Source organism: Mytilus edulis, chromosome 6, assembly GCF_963676685.1.
Source record: "Mytilus edulis chromosome 6, xbMytEdul2.2, whole genome shotgun sequence".
Classification (NCBI taxonomy): domain Eukaryota; kingdom Metazoa; phylum Mollusca; class Bivalvia; order Mytilida; family Mytilidae; genus Mytilus; species Mytilus edulis.
In genome coordinates this window covers 78458354-78473248 of record NC_092349.1, presented here as the reverse complement: position 1 = coordinate 78473248, position 14895 = coordinate 78458354, and the positions used below count along the sequence as shown (strand labels likewise).

General features: G+C 31.8%; 2 protein-coding genes across 5 annotated transcripts in view; one reads left to right on the top strand and one right to left on the bottom strand.

The window, feature by feature from the left end:
- Positions 1–1415: 1415 nt before the first annotated feature.
- Positions 1416–7515, bottom strand: LOC139528516 (uncharacterized). Its single transcript, XM_071324539.1, has 5 exons — positions 7351–7515; positions 5732–5870; positions 4767–4879; positions 3351–3482; positions 1416–2745 (listed from the first exon to the last, which is right to left on the bottom strand). The coding sequence occupies exons 1-5, from the start codon at positions 7483–7485 to the stop codon at positions 1555–1557; spliced, it is 1710 nt and encodes a 569-aa protein (XP_071180640.1). The 5' UTR covers positions 7486–7515; the 3' UTR covers positions 1416–1554.
- Positions 7516–10031: 2516 nt separating this feature from the next.
- Positions 10032–14895, top strand: part of LOC139528515 (ubiquitin-protein ligase E3B-like) — a 45776-nt gene continuing 40912 nt past the window's right edge. For 3 of the 4 annotated variants that reach the window (XM_071324536.1, XM_071324538.1, XM_071324537.1), the window contains exons 1-2: positions 10035–10131; positions 13032–13143. In XM_071324536.1, coding sequence (XP_071180637.1) covers positions 13033–13143 — 111 coding nt within the window. In that variant the 5' untranslated portion in view covers positions 10035–10131; position 13032. Of the gene's footprint in view, positions 10132–13031; positions 13144–14895 lie in introns of all 4 variants that reach the window. The other variant, XM_071324535.1, reaches the window with a different exon arrangement.

Below are 14895 nucleotides of genomic sequence, written 5' to 3'. Positions count from 1 at the left end.
AAAACTTTTAGGAATTTTGGTCCTCAATGCTCTTCAACTTCGTACTTTATTTGGCCTTTTTGACTTTTGTGGATTCGAGCGTCACTGTTGAGTCTTTTGTAGACGAAACGCGCGTCTGGCGTATATACTAAATTTAGTCCTGGTATCTATGATGAGTCTATTTACAACCAGTGGGTCGATGCCACTGCTGGTTGAGATTTATTTCCCCGAGGGTATCACAAGCCCAGTAGTCAGCACTTTTTGTGCTGACATGAATTGTCATTGATATGGTTATATTTATAAATTTACTGTTTACAAATTTTTTAATTTTTTGAAAACCTTAAGGCTTTTCTACCTCAGGCATAGATTACCTTAGCTGTATTTGGCAAAACTTTTAGAAATTGTGGTCCTCAATGCTCTTCAACTTCGTACTTTATTTGGCCTTTTTAACGTCTTTGGATTCGAGTGTCACTGATGAGTCTTTTGTAGACGAAACGCGCGTCTGGCGTATATACTAAATTTAGTCCTGGTATCTATGATGAGTTTTGTTTATTGCCAAAATGTAGTTAATATCCTGCTTGTTTAAAAACATCAACAAAAAGAATGGGTCACGGGACTTATTTTCACACTACTGGTTGTGCAAAATTGTCAGATTTTGAATAGATAATGCATGGAAAACCCAATGTTCCGCTATAAAACGAAAACTACACTATAGAATTTTGAGATAAAATATGAGAAGATAGCTCCAATATAATGCTTTCAGATAAGAAAAAGAAAAAAACGGGGTCACCGGACTCGTTTTCTTGCTACATAATAAAATGGGTAAATTCTTAACACATTCTATTGTAAAAGTAACACTATCTGAATTATCTGTCCTTGCATTTGAATCGCCTCTATGTGGCAAAGTTGGAGAAAGTTGAATCAAACAAAAGCATTCGTTTTTTTTGTAAAATACAACCATAAATATGATCAAACAAGGCATTTTTATATTATAATGAAAATTCTTACACATGAATTACCTGCTTCTCTCAAAATTTGCACTTTTTACCAAAGATCTAGACCTTGTTTTCTGGTATTTCAAAATCCAAGATGGAGGAAGACACCCTATCTACCTTAACAGATTTTTCATTTATACTTATATATGTAAAATAGATAAGTTCAAAATTAACAGAGAGCAGTCAGAAACCAAAACCTATACAATAAAAAAGAATACAAGTAACAAAAGAAAACAAATAACAAAAGAAAAATAACTTTACTAAAATCAACCACACCAAATTATACACCGAGCAATCAAATCTAAACCAATACACGTATGAAGTAGCTATGACTTAAACAATATGCGTATTTTAAATTAAGATCTGTGTTTCCCCGAATTCGGACTTATATTAGCCAATTCAGGCTCATAGTGTCGTGGAAGTTTAAATAATTTTTTTATTTGTAAGACACAAATCACTTTAATGAAATTAATATCAATGGTATGTGTAATAAATAAACAACAGAACAATACTTTAAATGATAACACGTGTCAAACACCGTACACTTGTATAAAAATATATTTCGTTTAGAATCAAGGATTTAAATGTTCTCAGTTCCAAATGACTCCTGAGAAAAGTCAACTGATATTGCATCTTTACAAATAAGTGGTAATTTTGCTGGCTGTGTTTTCTTAGCGATGAATGTCATTAGCCTTTCAAATTCTACATTGTCGTCAGTTTCTAGTATTGTTGCTAGATCTTGTTCAGACATTACAGAATACCTTCTGGAGAACGCTTTAGTTCTAGGGGTGCTCTCACCTTTAGCCAATTCTAATTCAGGAAGCTTGACACGTGGTGATGCGGGCGTCTGATAATCTTTGTTATCGACAAATGATATGTCTGTCTCGTCCGGGTCTGGTTCTAAGTCAACGTCTGCTAGTGACCCACGGCGACGATTTCTATTCGGAAGTGCTGGGTTACTAGACAGATAATTATCAAACTTTTTGTATGCCAACTGCATTTCATAGGTAGAATCCGGGGATGATACGGGTGAGGTTACAATGGCCCCTTTCAAGGTTTCACTAACTGATTTATTATCATTCGTCTTCTGGTATTGTCTAAGCATCATGGTTTCTTTGATTAGGTCCGTAATTTGGTCGTCTTTCCAATCCAATTTTTTCTTAAGATGCTCCACTTCAACTCGGACAGTCGCTACCATGTTCCGTAGATGTTTCATGTCAGTACCAGCATTTGACTTGTTTTTCAACTGCGGTTTGTTTGATTTACGTAGAATTTCTATCAGCTTTTCTATCTCCCTATTAACAACTGATTTCGCTTTTTCCTCCCTTTCTAGGTATCGTCTGACAATATCAGAAAGAGGCTCTGGCTTGTTTGTTGATTTTTTCAGAAGGGTGAGAACTGATTCACGTTCCGTTGTCTTACTCTCTACTGCATCCTGCTGCTGTTTTACAATGTGAAGTATTGTCTTCACATTTTGCTCTAATCGTGAAAGTTTTTCGTTATCCTGGTTGTCGTTTGAATTCTCGTTTACTGATAAGAATTCTGCAATTTGCCTATTTAAGATTTTAACCTTTTCGTTAAATGAGATGAATTTCTCCCTAAGTCTAATTATTGAACTATTATTTGCTGCGTTAAATCTAGCTTGAACTGCAAGTTCCGTCTTGAACCGCTTCCTTGTTTCATCTCTTTCTCTTTCAAAAACTTGAATTTCCAGTTCTCTCTTCCTTAACTTTCCGTCCATGTCTGTTAATTCCTCCTTCAGGCAACTAACCTGAAAAAAATGCATTTGTCACGAGTTAGCTACGTAATAATCTTGTCTTCAGAGAACAACAATTTAATACTTGCGCACAAGGTACGATTTTTGTTATTTGATTGGATAAAGGCCTCAGTCCGCCGCTTAAAAGTTAATTGTTCATTTCAAGGCCCAGAAAATCGAGAACAATGATGCTCTGTGCTAACAAAAAAGTTCTAGAAATAATAACTTCAGCGATATGAACATTAAGCAATCAAAATAGTGTTACATTTGCAAGTTTAAAAATGATTTTCAAATCAAAACTTCGTGATAATATATAATACACAAGTATTACAAATACTGCAAACTTGTCGAATACAATCTTATTACTATTCACCATGTTTCCAAACAATCCATATAATTAAGGGTTCCTTTTGAAATTCATTAAAATGTTACTAAAGAACTATGATATTATTAACCTGCAACTTTCTAAAACATGACACAAACGTTGGAATTCGATTGAATAAAAATTCAACTAAAATTATCTGGAAATAAATAGTAGTCTCACATTCAATAGAACTTACTTTCGCAATACAGAAAGAAAGAAAGAAAGACAGAAAGAGAACAAAATATGGAAGTTATACCTGTTTTCTTTTATTTTCAAGCTTAACTCGTATGTCCTTTTCCTGGAGGAAACAGGTCTTCTTATTTTCAAGTCCCTCTAATCTCTCCAATGATAACTTGTTCCAAAATTTTGCAAGGGCCTTTTCTTTTACCTGTAGTAAATAAAAATGAATTGAATTGAAAGGAATGAAAAACAGGGCTTATAAATCCAGTACGGGATAACGTGTCCTTTATTTGAAGAAAAGTTTAAATTAATCTAACAACAAAGGAGGTATTCTCTATTTCTTTTCCTATAGGACAAATATACAATAGTTGCATGATTTGTTAAATTCAGAGGTCGTAACACAACAAATTGCAAAATACGGTGAAACCATGTCGCAAAATTAGTCAACATTTAAACCGTTCCATAGATACTTCCTAATACAGATACAGTAATTAACCATTTCAATATTTACTACTTGTATCTATTAAGGAATCAATTCCATTTCTCATAACTCAATAAATGTGGCGATAACACGAGATTACAACTATAGATAAAGAATTGGTTATATTAACTTGATCTTTTGCTATTTGTGTTAATTTCACATTTTATTCGTCACGGTGAAGTCTACTTGTTGTGGTAAATGTGGGAGCATTGCATTTGCGCCATTTTTAAAAAAAATAATCCTATCTTTCATTTGCGCCACAAGGTTATATTTCATTTGCGCCAAAATATAAAAACCTCATTTGCGCCATGATTTCACAGGTAATACATGTAACATATAACGGAAAAGTGAAATATTCATTGCTATATCGTGAATAAAAATTGTTTCTACAGTATTTCTCCTGTACTAATTTCTAATACAAGAATGAGGTTTAGAATTACAAAGTGTTCACATGTTTGAGGTGTATGGATGGACATTATCAGTTCAGAGACAACCTGATGAAATAAGTCTGTATTTTTTTATGATCACGCAAACGGTGTATAGCTTATCATATGTGTCATATAAAGAATCGTTTAGGTGTACCATAAAATTTGCAAAGCCAACATAACAACTGAAATGGACAGAATTATTACTTTACTTTACTGTATAATGCGTAGAACTGTCTCGCAATTTTACTCCCTTTTAGACATCTTCAAAGTAACAGAACTGTATTTTAACGAAGTTTTAACATACATGTACCTTGTATGGTTTTACGATGACCGATTTCTGATGTATATGTTTTATTATGTAAACAAAAACTATCTTTACCATGAACAGTCTTTTTTTTAAATAATTTTTTGAACTATTTACCTGTATTTACCTGTATTATTGGCGCAAATGATAGGTTTTCTTATTGGCGCAAATGAAAGGTTTTCTTATTGGCGCAAACGACATATGGTTTGTGGCGCAAATAAAATGTCAATTGGCGCAAAAGCAAAGCACCGGGTAAACGTTGCAATTACATATTCTTACCTTGGTTTCAATGTATTTTATAAATTTACTTTTCAGATCATCACAGACTTGATTGAAGATGGATGGAAACTTGTTAAACAGATCATTAGCTTTGATAATACTGACGTCGTTGTCTGCAATGAAAAAATAATGAATGAAAAACAGAATACAGTATACGGTTTTATTTTCTAGTGGTGCTCGTGTGTGCTTTCCTGGGGCAGACTTGCATGTTTGTCTTGATTGTTTTGTTTTGTTTTGGTTCAAATCCGAAACTTCAGAATCAAGGACATTTAGAGTTTAAATGTCATCCTCCAAACTGTGAGCACACACCCGCTGAAATAATAAAGCATGTTATTTTATTATACGCTGTTATCATAAACTTTCATTGAACCAATATTTAGTCTTCATATGATCTATGAAGCACCTGAGATCACTTCCAGTTTTTCGTTAGATTTGAATTGGTCAGTCTTTAGCTTTCTAAGTTGCGTTTCGTGTACTATTGTGTGTCTGTTTACCTTTTATCTTTCTTAGCCATGACGGTTGTCAGTGTTTTTTTTTTATTCCTATGCGTTAAAATTTGAATGTCACTTTGGTACCTTTTGCCACTCTTGTTTGAAAGATGAAAATACGTATTACACAGAATGGCTATCTTATAGAATATTTCAATGAAAGGCAATCATATTATTTTACTTTTATTCATAACTACTATCTCTCCATTATAATGTCGTTTTTGTTTCAGGGGGAAATCAAAGACAGCATTGGGGAGCTGCATTTGATTTTTATTGGGGAAGGGGCCAGGATAACATATGAAAGAAGGCAGGATAAGAGTTTTAAGTACAAACAACAAACAAAGGATGAGTAACTTGGGGGGGGGGGGGGGCGAATCAAATGGTAGCTTCCTTAACACTTGCGCTTTTGACAGGGGTTACTCTTATATATATTTATATAAATTATACTGAAAAAAAGACATTAAAATAATCATATACCTTCTTCATACAGTTGGTCTGCTAGAAAGTTATGACCTGTGATATGTAGTACATGACGTAACTTCCGGAAAGCATCAGATCCTCTTAATTGTAGGGTATGCAACAACTGTTTTATTCTTTCTTCTTTTGTCTTACATGCCTTCAATGTAAAATAGCAAATATTGAAATGTAGATATTAGCTTTTAATGGATTTATGTCCTGAATCATTGCATCTTATCTTGTTTTTTCCTATCTAAAAATCTCAATAAACATTTACTTTATATGGTATACTTTAACCCCACCAGAGTCTTTCTCGTTCGTTGTAGTTTATCTGGTGGTTGCTGCGGTATTGTTGTTTCGTCCAATAGTTTTTGTCATTTTCATGTACATACAAATATCATAAATTATATCTCTTCTCTATTTTGTGGTTAAAGGAGGACTACTGTAATTTTGTGTAGTTAATTCGCCATGGGTTGCAAAAAAAAAAATTACGCACATATGAAGTTGGGTTACGATACTTCTGAAGAATTCTAAATATTCCTAATATAAATTTTAAAAAAATATGCTGTTTTGTACTGTTTGTCGCTGGACGATGTGATGGTTGATAAACTACGAAAAAACATTTAAAAAAAAAAGAAAGTGAAGCGAAGTGGTGAAAAATTCAAAACTTTTGTGTTTTCCTCTCTTTATTGAGCAAGAGTAATATTTGAAGCAGAACAATTAACTCCTATCCATCATCATCATCATCATCATCATCATCATCGCCTACAAATTACGCTGATATAACAAATCAACTGGAAATATTCACTGGACACAACTGACATTTCTTTTGTCATTTGATGTTTTAAACGGTTCAAATTGGAGTTGAAGTTGCACGAAATTTTGTTGTTTAGAAACTACATGTACAATATGTAGGAAGATATTTTTACATTTCGTATTATAAATGCTAAACTCAATATATACCATGTGACAGAGAGAAAGAAATTGTTTCCTTTAAAGGATTGAGAGCGCATTACAACAAATATAAATGTCTTGACAGTAAAATATTTTGATATACTGCTGTCATGTCTTGTTCCCTCTGGCTTGTTCTGTGTCAATTTTAATTCTAAATCTTAAGTTTATTTGATATTGTTCTTGTAATATTTTCAGCCAACGACCAACCAATCAAGATGCAATATTGGTATACAAAGTACAAACTTTTTAAGACACTAAGTCTGTGCATCGAAAAAAGTTTTGACCACGCTTAAATTGTTAAATTGACGCTTTTAAGTACCCCAAACGATAAATATTTCATATGAGGTCAAGAGTGGCCTTATCATACATAAAATCGTCTTTATAAAAAGTTTCAAGAAGAACAGTGAGTTAATTTAACATGAGATAATTTAAATACTGTTTGTCTGCTTTAAACTATTATATTTAGTATGTATACACGTATACTAGTTTCATCTTCATTTAGAAATTCGAAATCTGTAAATTTAAAGTAAATGACGAAAAATGGAAATTTCAGTTAGTGGCAACAATAAAGCAATGCTTTTCCGTGAAAAATAGGAACATGTGTGTAAATGCCAATTATTTGAATTATATACAAAAAATCAACTGTAGGCAAACGATCTCAACGTAACAAAAATACAATGACATACCTGAACATCAGCAATCATTGATTCTGGTAAAACTTGATTCCATCTTAGTTGATTATAAAACTCATCCGTTAATATTATATTATTTATCAATAAATCGTAATTTCTGTCAATAGCTTCTTTTTCTTGATCCTCCATTTCGTGATTGTCACATAAGCTAATTACGGCAAAAACGGGCACCTGTGAGTGACGTAGTTTAATTTAATTATGAGGGGTCGTGACATCTCAGTCAACAACCAAGTGCTATAAACTCTGCACAATTTACAATATAATTATAATGTAAACTGTTAAAGTATTTTAAAAGTATACAGTTTATTCTCTTTATATTAATTTATTGCATGTTATATTTATTCATGTTGATAAAAATCAAAGATAGTTGATTTAAAATCTGTTTATGTATCAATATAAAGTCTAGCATTCGAAATTTATGTACTTTCGTTTGACAGGACATAACATATAGGTTTTGCTGCACCCTTACTGCATTACTAGTCAAGTTATCACATTAATGAAAGTGTTTAAGTATTGACTTAACTTTTTTTACTATAAGGGAGCAACCATTTAACTTCAAGTTTTTCGACGGTATCAACCAAATTATATTTTTCAAAATTTACCACTATATAATTAAGGCATGGAAGAAATCTGGTTCAGAATATTTTTTGTGTCATCTGCTTTACCACAATAATTTTTCCTATCAAATTGGGTTCAGAATATTTTTAAAGGAAAAAAAACATAACTTCCCCCTTTTTTAAAGTTAAACGCTCGTTCCCTACCTATGCAATATTATAATATGAATAATACAAACACTAATTTGAAAGCATTTACTTTCCATTGGAAGAATAAGCAATCAATATTCACGTTTTTACGTTATTTATGTAAGACTGATTAACTTATTATCTAGGTAACTTTTGAGTAACCGCGAAACAACCGAGTTTGCACGTAAATGCCTTCAAACCACCTTTATTTATATAATGTTTTATGATACTGAAAAGATCAAATTTAAATACTAAAGTAGTGTTACTCCTTTTCGTTTTTGAAGAAAGTTACAATTTAAAGCCTATTAAAACTAGAAATTTAATTATTTACTCAGGATATGTCGCATAGTATTTCCATTTAAAATAATGTTTAAAACCTAAGTCCTTATTTGAAGGTGGTTAGCGTCACCAGTGCTGTTTTAAGCCATAGCAGCTACTATGATTTGGAGACGATAAGTTCAAGAGAAAATGCGTCTTAAATTTCACTGGTCGACACAGAGCAGCGGCAGATGACGGACCCCGATTTAACCAGATAATTTAATAAATATAACTTATACTTTGTCAGTTCCTTTCTCTTAGATTGATCTAAATTTTTCACAAAATACACAATATTTAAGTACATTGTATAACAAAGAAAGCTTCTGGACAAAACTGAGTGAGACACAAAAAAAAAAAAAAAAAAAAAAAAAAAAAACCGAAAAAGAAACTTATTATTACATATATTTTAAAAAAACATACATTTAGGACAGAAAATACACTGTATGTCTATATAAGTTTCAAAAAAAAGCTTGTAGTAAAAAGCTGTGTTAGGAAAAATAAAAAAAAATCCGCTATTATTATTTTTTTATTTATAGAAAGACATAAAATAGAATGTTTAATGTGCAGCAAGGAGTTTGATGGCGATACATAGTCCTGTTTTGATGCGGCAAATCTTTGGCAGTCACTTTAAAATTAATTCAAACTCAGAATGAATAAGAGCTTTGTCGGTCGTATCGTGGTACTTTCACACAATCATTGTAGAGACAATAGACAACTTTCGAGTTCGATGCATTTCCGTCAAAAACTCTGGTTGTAGTGAACATAATTCGTGCTTGAAGGGGCATCGTCTGCGGCACTTCTGTTCCAATGTTTAGCTAGTCACAATGGTTGGAAAACTATAATGCTATATTGCACGAATTATTCGGCAAATTAAATTATTGTAATTGACAATCAGCACTGCTGTCATTAGGGAATTGTGATTAGATACATACAAAACAAACATATTTTCTAGTTGATCTTGCACAATGACGATCACTAAGACGCTTGATTAACGTTGATAGTGCAGGGATACAGGCGATCACCTCTATCTGGTAAATAACGTCATAAAGGCGCGCATAATTGACGAGTTTTTTTTCCGGAGACGGATGAAGTCAGTCGAAAGTGGTCTATTGCAATTGTCCATACATACAATTGTTGAATGGATCCTTATGATGACTTACATAGAGGTCTAAAATACTGCAGTATCCTGACATTCGAAATAGACATTAGTCGGTCTGATTTCTACACACCTTTAAAACTCAATGATCAGTAAAAATCATACTCCGAAGCTAAGGGTATTATTAATAATTTTTTTTATAAAGAGCGCTTATTTTTCTTTTACTTTTCAGTTTTTCGCTGATCATACATTTCATTAATAGCTTGCACACTAGTTACCATTGTATAAACATTTTCGTCTAATTGATTGATTGATTGATTGATTCCAGTGTGGAGAAAACGGGTCGGAGTTTTGTTATAAAAATGAATTTTATTCATGACATTTTATTTTCGATTTTATATGTATTAATGTTCAAATTTGTAAAAAAAAATCCACCAGAAAAGATACGTTATTTCAATAAATCAAATCATATAAAGGTTTTTTCTGGTCCATGTTTATTAATGGTATTACAAAATGTAGGTCTTTAGTGTAACCCTGAAAAGGGAGATAATCAACATTGGAAAAGTGGAAGAAAAATTGACAACAAAACAAATACAATACGAAATGAGAGAAAATTAGGTATCAAACAATATTTCATGTAAAAAAAATATAGACAAATGTTTGTGTAACAAGAAATGATGTTGTGAAAATGTGAATCTTCTGTTTAATCTACAAAACGACATGAAAACTGTACAGCTGTAGAATTAAAAAAAAAAGAATTGAATTTGACTATAATTTATAAATAATTTCCATTTCTCCAGGTGTCATACCACCAATTAAAAGTCCCTATCTGTTCAACCAAATTTTACAATTTTCACAGCTTTCTAAATATTTTACCTTAAGTTTAACTTCATGGAAACCAGGTATATTCTGAATCGTACATGTTTCTTAATTTAGTATACTATGGACATTGGAGTGCATTAATCCTCAATTTTGAATGCAAACTCATAAACAAGTAAATTTTAGCTCAAAATGGTCTTAATATATTTCTCTTTCACCAAAAGTTTCATTTCTGCTAATTTGTTGGTTACTTTAAGTAAACAATGACATCAAATGCACTATTTTTTGTCCGAGTTGGCCTACATGTACTTTCACATACGTTCTAAATTTGATACGTTCTAAATTTGAGGGAGTAATTGGAGGTATGACACCTCAAATATCTTCTTTAGTTACGGAATACCATCAATTTTTTTAGGTTTACTTTCTGGCGCATGCCTGTATGAGGTCGTTTTCAGTTAATTTCATATTTTTTTTTACTTTTATTTATTTATGAAATTTACAATTTTTTAAGTTTCAATTTTTACATTTTTTATATATATTTTTTTATAACTACATGTATAAGATAAAAATAATAAGCACATTTAGTTTAGATGAGAGTATGTTTTTAAGAGCACCTCAGATAAGTGAGTGCATCCTTAAAGTTGTCTGTAGAGGTTTGATTTGAGATATTGGGTGGTAATTTGTTCCAATCTTTGATTATTTGGCTGAAAAAAAGAAAATTTAAAGGAGTCTTTATTACCAGACCTGCCAACTATCCCGATTTTTGCGGTATCATCCCGATTTTTATCCCTCAACTCGATATCGGGATTACCTCAACCCGAATCCCGATATCGGGATCGTAAAACTAGTTAAAATCCCGATTTTCACCAAATATACACGAAAAAATTATTGTTTACCGGTTTTGAAGTTTTTCTGATCAATTTGAAAAAATCTATAATTTTACCTGGGGACATATTATGACAAGTTAACAACCCTACGCTAATCAACAGTCACAACAGGTGTCATAATTAGTGGTTGTATGTAATTAGATTACCTAATGGGTCATAACAGTCCTCAAAATTAATTTGTATACACAAATTTGGTCAAACAACCTTTCAATTTTAATCAATTTATCATACAAGCACAATTTGCAACATTTGCCATAGTTCCAGAACAAAATCATAATTAATAGAAAGATGAGAACTGTAATGAACTCTCAAGAAAACATCATTTATCTTGAAACTCGTTTAATTTTTGAAACCAGACGTCGTGTGTCTGTTGATTTAAAATCGACGCCATTTTGTATTCACTTTTACTGTGTTACTGTATAATCCTCCGCCGGTAAGAGCACCTCTGAATACAAAGAAAGATAACTCAAATTTTATCCATTTTCTCATTAATACTGATGAGACCATAAGTAAGACTAAATCAAAATCTGTCTTCATCCTTCTAACTTTAGGACATGTAGTTTTAGGTCTTTTGAGTCAAGGTTCATAGATAAGAAGGTCTTTAGAGGGGGGATAACGGGGGGTCTCTACTTTGAATCCTGTATTTTTAATGCCATTTTTCTCTATTCTTCAGTTGTTTTGTCAATTTTATAATTTAATAGTACAAGAATCATGCAAATAAATGAAATCAAGGACCACAAGTTCATCATTAGTATACCAAAAGAAAAAAGAAGAGAACTTAGACTATTTTAGGAGTGAAAAACAATGTACACAGAAAAGTCGCTAAAATTGTAACCCTTAAAAATCTGGTCACGCGCTAAATCCCCCATGGAGATTTTCAAAAGTTGGCAGGTCTGTATTACATTGAAGTTGTCTGTATGTCTGTTGATAGGTAGTTCTTGTTCTAGACTGGCTTTTTATGAGTATATCTTGCGATGGTATTGCAATTTCATTGTTGATAACTTTATGCAACATTTGGAAATGTTTGGAGTCTGGTTTTTAGTCTGCGTTTTGTAAGGATTGCCATTTCAGATGTTCTATCATTTCAGATACACTGCTGGTTTTGTGATATCTGTTGCAAGTACATTGGGCAGCTCTTCTTTGTACTTGTTCTTTTATAGGAACGGAAAAAAATGCCCAATAAAATTCACTTTTTTTTTTATCTTTCTGATATGCAAAATACATTTAACATGTTTAACTTTTATATATATCTAGTGGATGCTAGGCCTTAAAACTTTCCAAACTGCACAGGTAAGTCTGCACACAGACTTGTCAGAGTAATTTTTCAGTTAAAAATTCTGCCATATTTGTCCATTTGTTATGATGAACCTTAACTACACATGGAAAAAAATTATAATCCCTTTTGGAATAGCTATATAGGCCTCTTTATAGTTAGTTCAGCCATATTGGATAGGGGGCATCATTAAAACAGAGCAGTTGCTTGGATTTCCCATGCTATTTCAACCTCTTTAAAAAAAAACTGCCATACTAGTACATTGACAATAAATTTGATATTCATCATGTTCATGATATTAGGCAAACTCAATTATCAGATGACTTTGAAACATGCATGTTTATCCACAGGCACTAGACGTTCTGTCAATAGTTTTATATGTATGGACACTATTTTCTTCCCATTGCCAATATTTTGTTACTATTGACAGAACGTGTAGTGTCTATTGATGATTAAATTCTACAAAGAAATTCACTATTTTACATTGAATAACCTTAACTTGTGTTCTCTGTATCATGGCTGTAACATGCACATTACAGAATGTTTGGCAAGGTAGATGCTCAGAAGAAAAGTTTTTTAGACCAAGCAAAAGCACAAAGAGATGACAGAGCCTATGAGAAGAAGAGACAGATTGCAGTTATCAAAATTCAGGTAAGAAAAACAAAAAAACGAAAAATATAAATTGTATCATGATAAAGCCCTTAGTGTATAGTAAATTGCAGTGTTGCAACCATTTAAATTGCTTGCCATGTTCAGATTTATTGTATCTATTGAATTGACATTCTCTAAGTTGAACTTTCTGTTTTTAACATTTAATTTAAACAAAGGAGTAGGGGCAATAAGGCCCTTATTTGGCCCAAAAATTACTGCAAATTTAAAAGTTATCATACATATTATTAAATTACTGTAAACTTGACTAAGGTATAAGGTAATAAGAAAAACAAAACAAACTTGACATCGAACAAGTTACCATGGCAACAAATCAAGACTTAATTTGCATATTTTGTTAAATGTCGTGATTTTCCTTGTTTTTTCATCAAATTTTAAGTATATTTTAGATGGAAAAAATATGTGCGCACCCAAGAAACAACTTTATATTTGGTGAGATTATTCCAATAGTTATAATAAAGCTTCTGTTAAATTATTTTGTTGTTTCTTGGCTGCGCAGGATGTTTTCACAACAGAAATGAAGATGGAAAACTGCATAAATTCTGTATTTTTCATCGTTTTTGTGAAAATAGTACACATGATGACGTAATTGTGACGTCATCAGATAAAAACCTTTATGTTTTTCTTTTATATTTCTTGACCCTATGAATTTCTAAACAGTATGTGCCAATTTGAAATAGTTATCAAACATTTTATTTTCTTGGGCCAAAACTAGGCCTGAATGCCCCTACTCCTTTTGAAGTCTTTTATCAATGTATTGTAAAGTACATGTATATATCCTATTTGTTTCAAATTGTAATTAAAATTGAAATGGGGAATGTGCCAAAGAGACAACAACCCAACAACCCAACCATAGAAAAAAACAACAGCAGAAGGTCACCAACAGGTCTTCAATGTAGCGAGAAATTCCCGCACCCGGAGGCGTCCTTCAACTGGCCCCTAAACAAATATATACTAGTTCAGTGATAATATGTTTGTGAGCTCTTTACCCTTTAGTTTTTCATTGCAAATTACATGAATTAAAATCATTTTAATAAATTTGTTAAAAATATGATATCTTCTACATAAAATTTTGTTTTGGTACTGATAACAAGTGCAAAGTATTTAACCTGCTTTCACAAAATCAATCCACCCTTCAACTAGTATTTGTGAGTCGTGACTGTACTTTAAAATAGATGACATACACTATTATTAACAGTACAGGAACCCATGCATGCAATCAAATTTAAAACCAGGACTTATGATTATGAGACATAACCATGATAACAGCATTGGTTAACCCTCCTCTAACATGTCTACTCTAGAAAAAGGTTCACATACATGTACCTGTCCATTAGTATTTTATAATTTCTATGCTCTCCTATTCAATTTTACAGGTCTTTTTTCTAATCAAAGGTTTGTATTAATGACAAATGAAGAACTTGTAACTTGGGAGTCAACTTTGAAATGATTATATCATTATGCATGAATGTAAGGATCACAAATCAACAAATTATATAATAACTTTGTAGAATTCATATGAATTGAATTGTATAAATTTTTAATTTAAAAAAAAAGATTTAAAACTTTAGACCAATAACAGATCTAGATAGAATAAAAACAATTATCCTGATTGAGAGTAATTTCTCGCATTTTGATTGGCTGATATTGTCCTAATAAATTTCAGTACAATTTTTTATCACGTCAATTGGAATTATCTCCCTTATTTATTACATCAATTGGAATTATCTCCCT

Coding starts and splice junctions, on each gene's coding strand:
- LOC139528516 (XM_071324539.1), bottom strand. CDS start 7,485: ATGGAGGATCAAGAAAAAGAAGCTATTGACAGAAATTACGATTTATTG. Junction 3,483..4,766: donor TAAAATACATTGAAACCAAG/GTAAGAATATGT, acceptor TATTTACTACAG/GTAAAAGAAAAGGCCCTTGC. Junction 2,746..3,350: donor TTGAAAATAAAAGAAAACAG/GTATAACTTCCA, acceptor CATTTTTTTCAG/GTTAGTTGCCTGAAGGAGGA.